Raw genomic sequence first — 18,252 nt, forward strand, 5'->3', positions numbered from 1 at the left:
AATATTTGAAGTATACTTATGTCAAATAAATGTTCGTTGATTATATTATATCAAAATATTACAACGTTTCGTATACATAAACATTATAAAAAACTGCATTCGAAAATATATTTTGTTACGTCTCGTTATGGTTCAATTTCGTTTGATCAACGAATTTTTTAACCTTACGCTACGATTTCGAAAACTTGAACACGCTCGGAGTGCTTTTCTTCTGCGGTTTATTTTCAGCGACCTGCAAAATAAAAATAGTATTTGAATATTATATCTGTGCCGGTCCAGAGCAATAAAATATAGGCAATATTTATATTTGGTTGACAAATATGCGGTCGTAATTTTACATTTAATATAATTTCGAAGAATTAAGTCTAAAGTGTGATTGTAAAAGCTTACTTGAAAAAAGTAAATTACGACGCACATACTTAAATGAATACGGGGAGCATATATGTATTTGTAGAGTATCTACAAACTTATCTGAATAACGTGGGACAATAATGGTTTCAAATGGGAAAATTTCAATTGGAAAAAAATGTTGGAAGCAATATATGTGTGTATCACTTGGGTGTGACTATTGACTGTACACAAGGAAGTGTATGAGAACCGTGGATCTCAACAAAGCGACTAAACAAACATCATGTCCTTAATGGAATTTATGTCATTTTGATCACGTGCTCGGCGGCGATGGAAAACATTGTGAGGAAACTGCACGAGTTCAGCCATCTGTCTTCACTGAGCCGCAATAGATCGCGACATAATGAACTCCAAGCCCTCTCCTCAAGAGTATAGCTTATCATCCAGCAGTGGGATATAAACGGGATGTTTGTATACATTAGCAAGCGTAAGCAAGGCATGTAAAGGGCGAGGGGTGCGCGCGTGTGTGTGTGTGCGTGTGTGTGTAATATAGTATAGTATAGCGGACGGTGCGGTCGCCGAGCAGCAGGCGCGCCTTGTCCTCCTCGTGCGGCGCGGGCGCGGCGGCGGCGCGGCGGTGCAGCTGCAGCTTCTGCCGGATGGCCTGCGACACGATCACCCTGCGGACGCCCGAGATTAGTGACCAACTTTACAGCGACGTGACATCATTACTCTTGATCGAAAATATAATCTATGGTTTTCATTATGGATTCGTAAAAAGGATTTTGAATGTCGGCAAAATTTTGAACAAAAATTAAAGAAGTAAGTATGAGTTAAATGGGTTTATGTTATATTATAAATATATATTCATCGATAACTGTTTAAAATGCATAATATTTATTCATTTATATATATATAGCAGAGCTATCAAAAATCGTATAGAATATATAAATCTATCTATTTTTATTATATATAATTATATATATTTAATTCTCCTGCAATTGGAATATAGAAAGCACACCTTCGATGGATTTTCATTAGAAAAATAAAATTAAAAAATATATAGAGTGTTTATAATCAAAATGAACAGTGACGTCCTCTGATCAAACGGCCAATAGCCCAATCCAATCCAAATCCCGTAACAGTACCTTCTGGTGTCACTCTTAGTAGCCAGAAGCAAGTCGAGCCAGGTCCAGGTAACGTTGTGGTACTCCAGCGTGGGCAGCACCAGTGGCAGGTCTCGGACGTCTTCCAGATTTTTCTCCTTGCTGCCTTTGTACGAGACGCGCACCGGCACCTCTGGGATCTTGATGTAGATAAACAGCTTATTCTTCTCAGCTCGTTCCTGAATAGAGGAAACACGCGGCGAAGGAAAAAAAATTTAGAAATATATATATATCGGAGCGTGGTTACTTTGGTTGTGAATTTGGATAATTAATGAATCGAGTAGTTGGCAATAATGTTTGATGGCTGATTTACTTTTAAGAGCGGGTCACCCCGAATGGAGTTGTAGGTGCCATGGCAACGCGAGTCGTTATGTTTTGACAAGCTTCTCGAATGCGATGGTTGCTTGCAAACCCATTTGCTCTTAATCGAGATGAATTATTGTAATCCTTTGATATTATTGTGGTGTACGATTATTGAATCAATGAATACAGTGATTAGACGATATTAAATACCTTTTATTTTATGAATATCTCCATTGCACGCCTACATAGTCTTACAAATGTCGGATCAATCCCCGAACCCAACTGTTCGGCATCCTGCTTCTCCGACATCAGAAGTGGGATCAGAACACATATCAGACCACGCAGGCTCACGCAGCAGGTTAACAACGCCAAAGCTCAAGCAAGCAAGAAATACAATGGACGTCTCGAAGAAAACATCCCCGCTGACGTGTTTTCCTGCGGCGAACAAGGCCAAATATCGACGCGTTGTGCGAAGAAGGAAAAACAAAACAAGCAAGTCGGTTGTGGAACATCGAGTGGATGTCTGCACGATGAAGCCAACTGTAGGCTTATTCTTTATTGATAACGGTGGGCAGTTTTCATTTTGTTTTGATTTCGGTGTTAACAAATTACTTGGTAAGAGAAAGCATGGCATAATGACCCTACTAGAGATTGACTTGGTGACAAAGTTGGCCTTGGTGGCAAATGATGGCCTTGGTGGCAAGTGATTGACTTGGTGACAAAATTGGCCTTGGTGGCAAATGACAGCCTTGGTGGCAAGAGATTGACTGAGTGGCGTACATAGACCTTGGTGGTCTTGCTGGTCGCTTACCTTGTAAAGTTATGCTGCTAGAGAATATTATGCTATTGAGATAGCATGGAAGGTTATAATATTCATCGTGTGGTGGTCAGAATGGCCAAGCGTGTTATGATGTGTACATTTGTTGTTTCATTGTTTACAGACGAGGAGGTTTACAGCAACGAGACACACGAGGACGTGTGATAGTTCAGGATGGCCGTATCGGAGCGTGGTTACTTTGGTTGTGAATTTGGATAATTAATGAATCGAGTAGTTGGCAATAATGTTTGATGGCTGATTTACTTTTAAGAGCGGGTCACCCCGAATGGAGTTGTAGGTGCCATGGCAACGCGAGTCGTTATGTTTTGACAAGCTTCTCGAATGCGATGGTTGCTTGCAAACCCATTTGCTCTTAATCGAGATGAATTATTGTAATCCTTTGATATTATTGTGGTGTACGATTATTGAATCAATGAATACAGTGATTAGACGATATTAAATACCTTTTATTTTATGAATATCTCCATTGCACGCCTACATAGTCTTACAAATGTCGGATCAATCCCCGAACCCAACTGTTCGGCATCCTGCTTCTCCGACATATATATATTTTTTTTTTTTATTTGATGACGAAACTTCAATTACTTGTATATGTAAATAGGTTAATCTATATACCATAAATAATTAATATACGGCTTTAAAGTTTTTAGGTAATGGTTATTAATTTTAATGATTGACATGAAAGTTTATCATTTAACTCAGGGAATATAAGCTGCGTGCGGAATATCAACTACGTTGATTATATAATTCAAAATTTATCTCACCTTCATCTTTTCTACGTCATCCTTATCTTTCTTATCTCTCTTAACGTAGAAGTTGGAGTTTGAATCTTTGCCCTTCTTTTTGACTTTCTTAGAAGAACTGGATCCAGCTCGAAGGGTACCGTCACCCTCCTCTTCGCCTTCCTCTATAGCATCCGGGTCTCGCTCCGGGAAGCAGAATTTGAGCATCGTGTTGAAAAATTTCTTAGTCAAACCTGGCATTAGATATTGGATTTATTTTATTAACATTTTTATAAAAATACAGTAATGGATAATAAATATTAAGAGTAGTATGATAAAATCGTTTATTTCGTTTCGTCATATGCTAAATGAAACATGAGTATTGAGTACCTCGGGCACATATAAAACTATTAAAAACAACGTCATTGGTTTCGTTTTAATTTTTAGTGTACTCCCGTTTATTTTAAATGGACTTTTTTTATCGTCCGGCAAACACGAGGTACACCCCTACTCCCTCCGGATAGTCTACAGTCTATAGTCCACTGACCGATGCGGATGGGCACGATGTTGACCTCGAAGTGCTCCTTGACGGAGATGCCGCCGACGGGCGGGCGGTCGCGGCAGAAGACGCGCAGCGCGGCGCGGCGCGCGACGGGCGCGCGGCCGCTCGCCGCCTGCGGCGCCAGCACCTCGGGGAACGGCTCGTTGGGCAGCAGGTTGGTCACGCGCACGTAGCCCACCTCCAGCTGGTGCTCCACCGAGTCGTCCGAGCGCGACGTCTTCGTGTACAGGAAGTTGGTGAGCAGCAGGTCGGCGATGCCGAGCTGGCCGTCGGCGTCCGTGAGCCGCCAGCGCGCCGACTTGAAGCAGATCTCGTTGTAGCGGTGCGGGCGCGCGTGCGGCGCGCGGGGCGCGGGGGCGGCGGCCGAGCGCCGCGCCTCGCGCCACGCCAGCACCATGGCGTCCAGCTCCGAGCCCAGCGACCACGCCGACTCCTTGCACTCGTTCACCTGCCCGACATTCCACTGAGCCGCTCTCTGATACCATTGCGTGATGCAGTTTTAAGCCTATCGCTCTTCTTATTTGATGAGCTAGTTTTCGTTCTATTTTAACATTTTTACCGCTCAAAAAACTTCTCTTCGCTATAGAATCTTTAAGTTAATCTAGAATCTTTCATTCATAGATATTCTCCAATAGTCATTATTTTTACTAAAATTGCGGCAATCCACAAAGGTATATCAGAAAAACAATAAAAAAAAATTAAATATTCGAATCGATTTTTTGCAACATAACATTTTATAAAAATATATCTTCTATTCTAACCCGTCTAAATAAAATGTGACGTCGATCGTATTTTACTATATTTAGGTTTCATAAACAGTAAATACTGCAACCAGCCAATTACGCCGTTGAATACCTGATCGTCCAGAGCTTTGAGTTCGGCGAGAGCGACCGGATCGTTCCCGTTGATGGACCGATTCTTGAGATAGTATTCTTTCTCCAGCCGCCTCAACCTCGCCAGCGACTCTCGAACCTAAAATTATGTAGGCATCAATAAATTCAGTCATAGTATAATTATTATAACATCATATATTTAACATATTCTCTATTGCAGTAAAACTCTGTTTAGTCGAACTTCAAGAGTGACGCGCAGAAATTCGGTATATAGTATATATAAATCGGTATAAGGTAATGAAAAAAAGATATATATATATAGAAGAGCTATTTTTGTAACAAAATCATATAAATCAAATCAAAATATACTTTATTCACTTGGCTTATACAGGCACTTTTGAATCACATTTTACAGAAATGTAATAAACGTAAAGCTACCTCCGGTTTGGAATGTGAATTCTACCGCGAAGAACCGGTAAGAAAATCAGTAGTTACTCTTTTCCATCAAATAATCAATTTAAAGTTAAATCATGATTTATTTAAATAAATGATAACAATGTAGGTGATAAAAAAGAATATGTAATATGGCAGGTGACACATTTTATTTGGCTCAATTGATATCTTAATCGTTATATTAGATAACAATAATATTTTAAGTATATTGCTAAATGTATGTAGAGTAGAGACAGTATGGCAATTCAAATATGATGTACTATTTCGCACTAACAATCACATCCTCGGTAGTATAGTGGTAAGTATCCCCGCCTGTCACGCGGGAGACCGGGGTTCGATTCCCCGCCGTGGAGTTCCTTTTTTTTTTTTCAAATACTATTTTTATTTAATTATTAATGTATATAAATTTTTAATAAAAACATTTTACACTTGTGGTCTTTTTTATACATTTATAAAATAACTTTCAGTCTCGTTTCTTTATGATTTATTTATAATTTACAGTACCCTGATAATATTGCTTCTCGTACCTGCGTCTGCAGCTTGTGTATGAGATGGCGGGGGTCGGTGTCGCGGTGCAGCTGCAGCTGGAAGCGCATGCGCGCGCGGCGCTCCAGCGTGCGGCGGCGCTCCGGCTCCACGTGCAGCACCACGTTGTTCACCACGTCCAGCAGCATCGCGTACTGTGTGTTAATATGCGAGTAAATTATTGAGAAATGTATACAAGTCAAGTCTTTATTCAATATATATAAAATGTAGGGTTAAAATAAAATCTGAAACCGTCCTTATTCCTTATTTTTTTAAAAGCCTTAATTATAACAACATAGCGGATTTTTGATCGATTTTTAAAGAAGAATTCATCGATTTCGAATAATAACATCTTGGTGCAACTAACACACCTGCATGGAGTTGGTGCAGACGTCGAGGTCGTGGTGCATGAGGGTGAAGGAGTCGTAGGGCTCGGGCGCGCCGTAGCCCGCCGCCCCGCCGCCGCCCTCCTCGCTCTCCTCGTGCGACACGTAGTGGAACTCGCACGCACAGCGAGACACGATGCGTTGTAGCTGAAATGTATTAGATTATTATAATATTAGAGTAATTTTTTGTTATATGTGTTCTTTTCTGGAATTCGTTGTCCAAAAACGTCAACAATTTTCTTATTAGAAAGATTAGATTTATTAATTGTGCATTATAGAGCTGGAGTGTGTACATCGAACAAATACAACTCTACTTTATCACTGTTTTAGTCTAAAAGAGACTGCAACCCGACGCAATTGAATTGAAATCAGTCGCAGCTCATCGGTTTTTCGAGGCCCGTCTACTCATTGTCAGTAATAGCATTCACTTGAGCGAGTCCCGCGTCCGCAGACGGCCCCACGGTGCGGCCGATGACTCCGCCCGCGGAGTGTCCACTGCCCACCAGGCGGGGCACGTCCGGCAGCGTGCTGATCTCGGCGCCCTGCCAGCGCTCCTCGATCTCCTCGACCGATACCCATTGAATATTCTCTAAAAATATGTGAAACGCTTATTTCGAATTGATCTACGACATCTTCGATTTTGATTTGTTTAAGAAGTTTTCCAAAAACATCACTAATATATTGTTTTAAGTTAAGTTTCATTTTTTTAAGTTAACATCTTTATCTACTGTCGAATACATCGATCACTGCATCTACTTTATACTAATCTACAGCATCGAAAAAATTTAGCGAAAATGAATCAGTATATGCAAAATATGAGCAATGCTCGAAAGCCGGCGGCTCTGACCGTCGAGCTGGTCGCGGTCGGCGGCGCTGACGGTGGCGTAGTACTGCATGGCGGACAGCGCGCCCGACCACGCGGCGGCGGCCGGCGCGCGCCGCACGCGCTGCCGCACCTCCGCGCGCGCCGCGCACAGGATCACGTAGCCGCGCGTCTCGCAGCCCTTCAGCACCACCTGCGAGTTCACCAGCTCGACTGCGGCCGAGCGATGAAATTAATATTTTGCCGACTAGTTTGACAATGTTTTCTTCTGAATACAAAATCAAAGATGGTAAATACACACACACACACAATACACGCTGTTAGACTTGAACGTTTAGTGAGGTACCAGGGCAACATACTGAGGCAGGCGGTGTGCGAGTTGTCGTCGTCGAGCACGTGCTTGAGGTGCAGGTGCGAGGGGTGCGCGGGCGGCGCGTCGGCCTCCGCGCCCGCCAGCTCGTCGCTGAACACCACGGGCGCCTCCCCGCCCGCCTCGCCCGCCTCCGCCACCAGCGCCGCCAGCATGTTGGCGCCGCCGCCCCCGCCCTGGAAACGGTAAATATTATTCTTAATTGACACCCAATGTTTCCAATATTCCAGTTACGACCCGGCCTGTTTTGATCCTTATATTTTAATATATATAAAATTAATGCTATAAAAAAATGTCCTTATAAGAAGAAAAACAGATTTAAAGAAAACACTTTAACATCTAATTATTACACTAAAATATATCAGTTTTTTATAAGGAAGGCGTCAAACTCACTTGTGCTGGAGCTGGAGGTGGAGAAACTACGTCGGATTCTCGTTGATTCTTTGGTGAAGTCGTAGGTTTCTCTTCCTCTTTAAGAGCTTTGGTTGAAAGATTCTTCTTAAGTTGCTAAAAAATAAAAGTGAAGCAAGCAAGTAATTTTTTTTAAATTCCGAACGATGTATGGTCAACGTCATATGACAACAGCGTTCCATTACCTGCGTTTTTATATAAGTATCTATGAGGGCAAAAGCGAGGTCACGGTTGAGCTTGGTCCAAGCTCCGCGCAGATCATGCACGGCCAGCCGGTGCGTCGGCGCCGGCGTGGAGCCCGCCCCGCCGGCCTCGCGGCCGTACGACACCCGCCGCACCGACAGACAGTAGCACTTCTCCATGGCCGGCGGGTTCAGGAGCGACGAGTTCTGCACCAAGCGAATGCGACACATCGTACGTATTCATAGAACGTCTCGCTCGACGTCGCCGCGAGGGCAGGGACCGACCTCGTCGTCGCCGTCGGCCTGCGGCGCGTGCGCGTGGTGCGGCTGGTGCGCGGGCTGCGCGGGCGTCTTGAGCCAGATCTCGGCGTCGTTGAGGTCGCAGTTCATGTAGAGCGTGGCCCACACGGCGCGCGCGCGGCGCAGCAGCGCGTCGGAGCCCGCCACCAGCGCCAGCCGGTGCCGCGCGCCGCACGTCACGCGCGCGCCGCGCATCTCGATGCCGCGCTGCATGGACGACGACGACCAGTAGAACACCTGCCGGGGGGGGAGTGTAACGTGAGCCACTTAACGTATCGCACTCGCGGCGGCTGCGCGGTCCGTCACCTGCAGGTTGTGGAGCGTGAGCGACACGCTGACGTTCCGGTAGTGGCGCGACAGCTGCGGCTTGCGCGGGCGCAGGTTGTTGAACACGCGGCCGCGCCGGGTGGGCCGCGTCGTGCCCGACAGGATCAGTTTGAGACTCTCGAACCATCTGAGTGAATTTTCAATATAAATTTATTCCCGTAAAAAAACGTATCAACGGAGTTATCACTCGTAATATTTTCTCCCCCGCCACGAACCTCAGCGTACTTCCGTACAGCAGAAGCACGGGTCCATCGCCTTCGATGGGTTTGGTGTCCATACTCAGATGCAAGTCGAGACCCTGCGAGCGGAAGGCTCGGTACGAGTCGTGCTCCTGGTTGCTGGAGTACTCGGGCAGGCGCGTGGGCGCGCAGGGCGCCACGGCGTGGTGGTCGCGCGGCTCGCCCACGCACTGCCAGCCCAGCTTGACGGCCAGCCGCAGCGCCGGCACGCGCAGCACGCGGCAGTCGTCGTACTTGCTGGCCGTGCGCACGAACACCTTCAGCTCCCCCAGGAAGCCGAGCTTGCCTGAAGGAAACGACGATACAGCGACCCGTTCATCTCCCAGACTCTCGTCACTGAAGCGAGACACCTACCGTTAGTCCAGTCCAGAACCAGATCGCTCCACGTCACTTCCATCTCCTCGGTCGTATTGTAGGGATCGAGAGACACGTGCAGCAGACACGTGAACTTGGCGCAATTGACTGTCAGTCGTCCGTGAAACAGCAGACGTACCTTATCCCACCACGCCAGGGGGGCTGAGGGGTCTAGTGAGGGTCGAGATACTTGATCAAATGCTGAAGAAAAAAAAATTATACCAATTATGAACGAAAAAAAGTGTTTCAATAATAAATGTATTTGCACCATTTACCATAGAGATTTATAATAGGCAAAAAAATACGCCCATATTATGCATAGTCTTTACTGTAAAGTATACTCACCGAGATTACAATGTGCTATAACAGGTTCCCAACATGGTCCAAAGGCATAGCTGTATTCTGTCATTTCGCAGCAGAGGTCGTAGTACCACTTCAGAGGCATCATGCTCCGCTCCAATTCGAACTTACCCCAAGGTTCGCCCTGGTCGATAACCACCGTCCTAACCGCTGAAAAATTTTGATAGTCATGATTTGGTCTTTAAAGTTAAAAATTATTTTTTAAATTCGTTTTATACAATTTAATATCAAATTTGAAAAGTCTATACAAATTAAAAAACCTTCTTTTTTTTTAATACATGTTACTATTTTTGCCTTTTTTATCTATGTTACGAATTTAGTCAGTTCTATCGTTGAGACTGTGGTTCTCTTTTACAACGGAGCACACGAGATCAAGCTAAGTTTATAGTATTAAGTTTAAAAGTATTATATAAACAAAATACTACCCCTAGGCGGCGGCTGCTCCTCGGCCGCCATCAGCGTCCCCCAGAGCCGCAACTCGCTGAGGCTGAGCAGCGGCTGCGGGAAGTCCCGCAGGCGGAGCTGCCACAGCGCGCAGCTCACGCTCACGGCGCGGCACCACAGCGTCGTGAACTCGATGCCGTCCTCGGGCCACGGCCTGCGGGGAGGGGGGGCGTGAGGGCGTGAGGACGGCGCGGGCGGGGCGGCGAGGCGCGGCACTCACGAGTCGCAGTCGATGTGGCGCAGGCGCGCGGTGGCGCGGCGCGCGCCGTGCACGCTGCGGTCGGCCAGCGCCAGCAGCGACAGCGCGCTGACGACGCACGCCACGAGGCGCGTGCGCGGCGGCGGCGCGGCGCGCGTGCGCTGCACGTAGATCTGCGCGTCCTTGTGGCGCAGCGCCGCGTACAGCTCCTCCACCTTGCCGGCCGGCAGGAACAGGTGCGGCTTGCACAGCTCCTGCACCTGTGCGCGGATCGATACGCTGAGTACTCCCGGCTTCAATATTTTTACCTGTATATCGACTACATTCCCACCGTCACGACCAAATTCAAGAACTAGCCGACGCTGTGAATTATATTCACCATTTGAGTAACCATCGTGAGAACTAGAATGTCACGTCTCTTTTGCTAATATCACACAGACTCCTTTAAAACTCTCGACGCGACGCACCTACTTGGCGTAGTCGGAGACCTTCGTCGGTCCCACTCCTCTACTCCGCTCTCATTCCTACCTTGGCGTCGAGCATCGTCCGTCGTTTCTGGCTCTCTTTGTATTCGTCTTCCAGTAGTTCGTAATTATCTCGCAGCCTGACTTCGAAGGGATCGTCGCTCATTTCAATTATTATCTCGTCGATCTGGAAAATATAATATATAAAATATAATTAATCAGTCATTTAGTCACTGCTGAAAGAATACATAGTAAAATCAATTATATACTACAATTAGTTGGTTCCTTGCACGTCTTGGGCCCTCGTAACTTCTGATCATGTAAGTAACAAATTTTAAAATCATCCTCAATTATAATAACTTTTATAGAATAGTGTTAAGTGTCTATACAAGCCAAACTGCTGAGAATTTTGAAGTATTACATTTTATAAAACTATAATTTGTTTATCCGGATAGTAGTATAACTGTTTCTGATGTACCTTTATATGTAAATCGCTTGGCAACGGACTGTCCTCTGTGAAGGGCTTTTTCTTAATTCCATGTATCAGTTTGATCCATTTGAAAAGCGATACGAATTCGCCCTGCACGGCTTCCGCGAATCGATGCTTGTATGGAAATATAACTCGGACCAAACCTACATTTACAGCCCTGAAATAAAATAACAATTGAAAAAAGATCGTTTACAAAAATAAACATATATAATTAATAACCGAAATATCATTAAATTGAGGAATAAACTTTTTTGACAGTCTTTGTAAGCGACTTTTATTTATTGACTTTAAATTGACAGAAAATTTCACAAAAAATAGCATCAGAAAAAGTTTTTAAAACATTTAACGAATGTGTTAATCCACACCGTCAGAACTTACCAAACCTTATTCCACATAAGAACAAATCCCTCATTCGCCTTCCTCTCGACCCTGATCTCGGGATCATCAGCGGCCCTCTCCATGGAGTACCCTTCAACTGTGATTATTTCATCACCATTCAAGACCATCTTTAACTGGCTCCATAATATCGACAAACCTTTTTCATGGTCGTACGCAATTGTCATGTCATCTGTAATAAGTAATATGCACTTTTATAGTCCACTCCAATCAAAGGAGAAAAGGTTAAGAAACAATTTTGAACTTGAATTGAATGAACATAAGTTAAAATAGAAAGGATAAAAGCACTGAATGAGTTGTTTGTGAGTCACACCATTCACGAATTATACATCTTGTTATTTTTACACGTATCACACTATATCTATACTTATATTGTAAAAAGGTAAAATTTGTTTGTTTGTGTGTGGGGACACACAAATATATAGAATCTACGTAATCTTCTTAACTAATAATCCAATTCTACTTTATGATTCATTCGTAAAAAGCTACATTATTCCTCATATCATATCATTTCCTTTTTTTAATTAATTTCACTCGTGCGAAGCCGGGGTGAGTCTATAGTAAGTATTTATTTTTATATTTGATAAACGTAATATATACATAATACCCATACATATTATAAAATGGACCTGTTACGTAAGGTTACGTTAGAGTTGCTATATAAAAAAAGTTAGTTACTTTTTCCTAAGTCATCAATATTATTTCATACACATAAGAGAGAGATTAAAAAAAATTGTGAATACTGTGTTATGATCTCTATTACATATTAACCAAATAGTGGTGTGCAACAAATAATACTGACCAGTCGCAAAAAGCATATTATTAATCTGTGATAAAATTATTCCAAAATTAGTTTGACTCTTAAACGACACTCTCCAATCTATCGCTCGACTGCTGTTCTGTTTCGATTTCGACATATCGGTGTCACTCTCCCTTTTCAGTCTCAGCTCGTCCCTGAATTTTCTGACAGCTCTAACGAAGGTGAGAATTTTAAGGTGCAAATTAGCGCTCCATTCGAAGTCAACATTTTCTATGAATTGAAAATCCAGCAAGACGGAATGTCTTTCCTTCGAAGGCACGTGTTCTATTCTGGCGAGACGCACGTGGAAAAATGCCGTCGGTATTTCATCGGATCTCTGACACAGCACATTCCCTGCAATCGTTTGAAACAATATTTATACAAACGTGCACAACGAACAGCCTGTTATTAAATTTTCTTCTCGTGTATGTAACTGAACTCCACAATGTTTGTGTATATTTTAGTGGGTGACTGTGTGGTTCTATACCCTAACAACTTCGGGACAGACAGCTAGTGCCTTTATTTTATTCTATTGTTTCTTACCACTGACTGACTAATGAGCATCGGCTTGTCATTTATAGTATGCCTGGTGCCTATCTAATACAATGAAAAAGCATTACAACTAAAAAGTACTCACCTTGATAAGGCACCATTTCGACCATCTTCAACCCGGACACGAGCGCCCCCGCCTTCGCGGTGGTTTTCTCCAAGGTCACAGCATCGATTCTCGTCATTAAACACATTTTTTCATCGATTATTAGGAACAAATTGATATGCGATAAGGCCACGTTGACCGCTATATTACAAGAGGAATCGGGAACTACGGGTTGAGGTGATTTTGGCGTCGAGGTAGTTCGGTAGTCGCTTAGACAATCTACAAACGATATCAACGAGTCAGCAATTTCGGAACTCCATTCGAGCCGAAGACAGTCCATCATGGCTTCAATCTAAAAAAATAAACAATTTAATAGATAAGCACTTTTAATTACTATTGAGTTACCTAATTGTAGTTTCTTGGAATCAATTTAATTTAGAACCATTCGAGTCGTTGACAGATACCTTGGAGTCCCTCGGGCCGTGCGTGCCCCACTTGACGAGCGCCACGGCCAGCAGCGCCGAGCGCCACGCGTGCTGGCGCCGAGGGGGGGGCTCGCCGCCCGACCCCGCCCAGCCGCCGTCCACCAGCAGCTCCGCGCTCCAGTGCCGCGACCCCACCACCAGCTGCGCCACCACCCACTTGTACGGCTCCTCTGTTAGCGCACGCGCGGCACACATGTTTAAATGTTACAAGTTTACAAAATTATATAAAGCATTGTAATAATAGTTTATATTAAATTTGATCGGAATCAATTACACCAAGTGTCATTGATTCCGATCAAATTTAAATATTATATGCTAAGATACATAATTAGGAAGTAGAAGAGAAGAAGAACATCATAAGAGAATCTTCTGTTGATGACTGAATTCAATGTTGTAATAAAAAATAAACAAATTTATATAAACTCAGATATGTATTTCAGAATAGCATTCAAAGATGAAATAGAAGATACCTCTCGTATCCAGCAGCTGGTCCAGCTTGACCTTCAAGCCGCTGCAGCCAGCCGCCAGCGCGGCGTCGGCGTGCGCGGGCGCGGACGAGCGCAGCGCCCGCAGCGCCACTCCGCGCAGCTCCGCGCAGCCCTGCACGGCGCAGCTGCTGGCCACGCGCGCCCACCACGACTGCGTGTCCCACGCTAGCGGGGGCCGAAACATGCCTTCACAGTACGCTGCCTTCGTTGGTACAGTGTTATCTTGTACTCTTCTAATCGGATACTTACGTTTTGTAGGGGATTCGGATAGTTGTAGCGGTCTCGACTTCTTTAGTCGCTGCCACGCACTGTACCATTCGAACGCGTTGCTATGGTTGTAGGTGACGTTTAGGGTGCTGATAATGAGGTATAGGTTAAGAACGCCTTTCTCCAACTGCAAATATGAAACACCACCATAAAATAATCCCCGAAACGATCACGTTGCAAATTACACCACACGTCACGTTACGAGTCTAATATCTCACCTTGGCGTCTAATTTGAGCTTGTTGATAAAGACTAACGTATCGGCCCGGGCTTGCACTCGCAGCTGGTCCATTTGGACCGCCACGTACACCTGCGGTAGCCCCACCACCTGCGCTACGGACGCACTCACTACCACTGAGGCAGAACTGAATCTAGAATTAACCTGATAAATTTTCAGATTAAAATATATTACTTGATTTGACTCAAAGAAAATTGATATTTCTTTATACGGTTTAATCATCAACAGTTATATATGTATAGATATATGAAGCTAAAAGGAACTAAAATCGATTTAAAAATAATATAGTGTTTTTTCATTATTTTTAATTAGGAGCTTTCCATAAAGTGACTTCTTATTTATAATAGACAAAATAGATTTTAATAATATAGCAATTCTCATACTTGTAAGCCTTGCAATGTTGTCTCAAAATGTGTCTTCGTTATGTTGTCTATACAGCCTATTTTAGTTGCATCAATTTTGAGACTAAATATCTGTAAACCAAAGAATATTTCGTACTTTCGTTAGTTTTTATAAATTCGGCAATATAATATCTTTTTGCGACATTACCTTTGGAATAGCCGGCGAGAGTCTCGGTAAAAGAGTATCATAATGATCTTCCATGAAATGTGGTAACTTTGAATGTTTTCTTTTTTTACGATTTTGAAGAAAAACGTACAATTCATCTTGGAGCATTACCGTTGTATTAGTAACGACTGTATGAATTTTCTGTAATAAAAATTAAACTTTATTTAGTAGAATATAAGGTAATATTTGCATTGACAAAGTAAATTATTCGATTAAACCACATATTCAACAGAAAGTTTTGATATTATCTTACTTCTACATTTAATGGTCCTTCCGCTTTCACTGTGCCTTCAATTAGAACACTACATGACGCCTCTGCTAAGCTTTTACTGGTTTTCAATATGATCACTCTAGCATTTACAATGTTAGCTGAAAATACCAGCGCACGCGCAGGACCGCCGGCCGCGCCGTCTGCGTGTACTTCTGATACAGATGCATGCACACTCCATGCATTATCTACGTTACTATTAATCGTCACTATGGCATTATAGATGTGGACTCCCATAAACTGAAATCATTTTGTAAAAATTGTGACTATAGTTCTATTTTCAAATTGTGAAAGCTGTGTTGCAAGTAATTTATTAAGAGATTTAATATCACCTAAAATTGATAATAATTTTGCAATTTATTTTCAAGGACCAACAACTATGGAAAAAAATATATTTGTTAAATAATAAATTATATACCTGAGCAAACATAGTAAGGCTAGGAGGCAGCTTTTTATTTCTGAAATCTAGTAACTTTTGCTGCCCAAGACCACTGAGGTCTCTTTCCAGGGTACTGTAACCACTTGCTTCATCATCAAGTCCGTCAGACCTGGAGTTTGAATTCTGCTTAGATAGGAGGGGTTTTAAAATAGTCTCAACCACTGCACTTCTCTTTTCTTCTGCATAATTATTTACTTCTACCGACTTGATTACTACGGAAACTAATTTATTGATCTCTGAGTTGAAAAAGCTACTTTTAAAAGATACTTCCTCTATGTGCTGGAAAAAACAAAATGATATTAGGACAAGTTTGTAATAAGGCCAAAATTACAATGTTGAATGAAATGTAGTGAACATAATTCGATTTTAACATGACATAGTGGGCCACAACCATGTCTTAAAGGACTTAATTTGTGTTTATAATTCATCTCATCTTACTTGGTAGTAAGGATACCTGCCATATTTCAGATAAAATTTGCTAATTGTCTAATACAGCCATGAATGGACAATGGAACAGCCTGATGGAATAATCACCTAAGTCCTAACCTTCTTTTGAATTCATTTTTAAGAAATTATGTCTTAGTCTAATTTAATGTGTAACATTTAGAAATAGTTATAAAAATGTATAATAAAAATACTGTATAAAAAGATTTTAAAGTATTCTAATTAGACTAATAATAATTAATCACATATCTTGTTTCTAATATTTGGCTTTCTAACAGGGGTGTTAGGAAATTTTGTATTTGGATATATAATTAAAAAAAAATATTTCAGATTGTCCAAATATTTCACATACCTTCAGTTATGAATATAAGACTATTTAGAAAGTGTTAAAGAAATAATTACATGGTAACAATCTTCTTGACTTCATTTGTAGGCTAATATTTGTTATTAGGTATAATCACAGAAAAATAAATAACTAACTACTTCATCAAAGAGATTTTAGTATAACTGCATATGTCCGCTTTTAAGCATAATTTTATCCCAATACTTACAATTGAGTACCCATCTTTTGATAAGCTAACATCTCGCAATATTAATTGTGGTACAGCTATCCTTCCAATCTTCAGTTTTATATGATATTTTCTTTTGAAAAGCCATGCTAATACAGCTGGTAGTAACCTAAAATAATAAATGTTTATGTGCATATCATTTTATATTTATTATCCATATAGTCAGTGGAAAGGAAGAAATGCTAAAGTCCAAAACAGTACTTATTGAAAATTAAGTTTACTAACTATAACCCTCATTATCAAACACAGTTCAATATGACTTATAAAAAAATATATGTGCAATAATAGAGAGATAGCTTTGATTACCATTGATATTAGTAGAATAAACAAATTTGAATTAATAAAAATGTATTAGAATAATTGTAGTTTTTGTTCAAATTAAGCAAATAAGAAACCATAGACCATTTACAATTCTATTCTTAACATAACAATAATAAACTTATGGTATTTAATAGTACCAATTAGTACGGTATATTATTTAACAGGAAAACAAACAGAAAGCTATCGTCTACTTACCATGATACACAAGAATATATTAAAACAAAAATTAGACATAGTACGAGAAATATATTCATTTTTAAATATTTAAACAATTCATTGAACTTTTATAATGTTTATTTATTTAATCACATTTATTTTTTTATAAATGATAACCAACGTATCAAAATAGTTTAGCCGTAATCATATTACTCATTGTGACATTTATTGTCAAAATATTTCCTATAAATGTCAAATTTGTGTGTATTGAAGTTTGGTCTTTCGTGTAGAATTTTATAATGCAAGCATATAAATAAATAGTATTTAAGATATTAAAATATTTTTATTATTTCAATATAAATATATATATATAAAAACTAAACAACCAATATACTTAAAACTTATAATAGAAAATGCAGCGCATTTCGGAGTAGGTTTTAGTATAAAACTCATCGCTGGCAACGTCTACCGGGGGTTTTGCTAGTAGTATTAATAAGACAAAATCATAATTCTATTATATAAATTTTGCGATGCCATGCGATTTTGTTTACACAATTCGTGTTTTTTAAACATGTTATACAAAAACATTTCAATGATCGGTCACTTAATTATACTTAATTCATTTTTGTATATCATTCTGCCTAAGATTTGGTTATAGGTACCAAGGTCTCATAATCTTGAAAATTTTATTTCTGATTATTACCTCATTTCTATTTGGAACAAAACTATTGTCTTATAGTTTTTTCTAACTTATAAGACTTGAAGAGTATCATTATAAATCCTGAAATTAATAGTTATCTTAAAATAGTTTGTATCAGACCTTACAGTCATTTAAAAAATAAAACCAAAATATATCCTTAGACTTTTTTAAGACACAAGTTTTTTTCAGCTTGTTTTCAGTTCATTCTTATACACTACGACAATAAAGAAACGAATTCCATCATTACTTCTTGTTCGTTTATCATGCGCTGTACTTATGCCAATAGATAGGCTGCTATTCCACTTAAATGACTTAAATCAATTTACTAGTAAAAAAATGACGATTTCAAGTATATTTTATAATGTTTGGGAAACTATTTTGTTCATGTTCATGATCAAGTTTGACAAAGAGTTAGCTAAGTTC

General features: G+C 41.1%; 1 protein-coding gene and 1 non-coding gene across 3 annotated transcripts; one reads left to right on the forward strand and one right to left on the reverse strand.

Annotated features, from left to right (window-relative positions):
• Positions 1 to 2: 2 nt before the first annotated feature.
• On the reverse strand, positions 3 to 17,242 carry LOC125064480 (protein KIAA0100). 2 transcript variants are annotated; one of them, XM_047671546.1, is made up of 35 exons: positions 17,169 to 17,242; positions 16,635 to 16,761; positions 15,619 to 15,918; positions 15,186 to 15,440; positions 14,915 to 15,073; positions 14,749 to 14,838; positions 14,348 to 14,509; positions 14,112 to 14,256; positions 13,845 to 14,027; positions 13,354 to 13,544; positions 12,932 to 13,241; positions 12,298 to 12,648; positions 11,478 to 11,667; positions 11,088 to 11,256; positions 10,674 to 10,796; positions 10,167 to 10,405; positions 9,928 to 10,100; positions 9,488 to 9,652; positions 9,143 to 9,343; positions 8,765 to 9,074; positions 8,529 to 8,676; positions 8,208 to 8,459; positions 7,926 to 8,129; positions 7,723 to 7,836; positions 7,319 to 7,505; positions 6,984 to 7,172; positions 6,565 to 6,725; positions 6,122 to 6,283; positions 5,753 to 5,905; positions 4,795 to 4,911; positions 3,925 to 4,387; positions 3,420 to 3,631; positions 1,497 to 1,693; positions 917 to 1,028; positions 3 to 232 (listed from the first exon to the last, which is right to left on the reverse strand). In XM_047671546.1, exons 1-35 carry the CDS (start codon positions 17,225 to 17,227, stop codon positions 170 to 172), a joined length of 6,636 nt encoding a protein of 2,211 aa, XP_047527502.1. In that variant the 5' UTR covers positions 17,228 to 17,242; the 3' UTR covers positions 3 to 169. The 2 variants fall into 2 exon arrangements, with proteins under 2 accessions (XP_047527502.1, XP_047527501.1); XM_047671545.1 differs by lacking the exon at positions 3 to 232 and having other exon boundaries at positions 269 to 1,028.
• Trnad-guc lies at positions 5,507 to 5,578 on the forward strand. Its single transcript has one exon. It is a non-coding gene; the product is annotated as a tRNA-Asp (tRNA).
• Positions 17,243 to 18,252: the final 1,010 nt, after the last annotated feature.

Source organism: Vanessa atalanta, chromosome 6 (assembly GCF_905147765.1).
Source record: "Vanessa atalanta chromosome 6, ilVanAtal1.2, whole genome shotgun sequence".
In the NCBI taxonomy this organism is placed as follows: Eukaryota; Metazoa; Arthropoda; class Insecta; order Lepidoptera; family Nymphalidae; genus Vanessa; species Vanessa atalanta.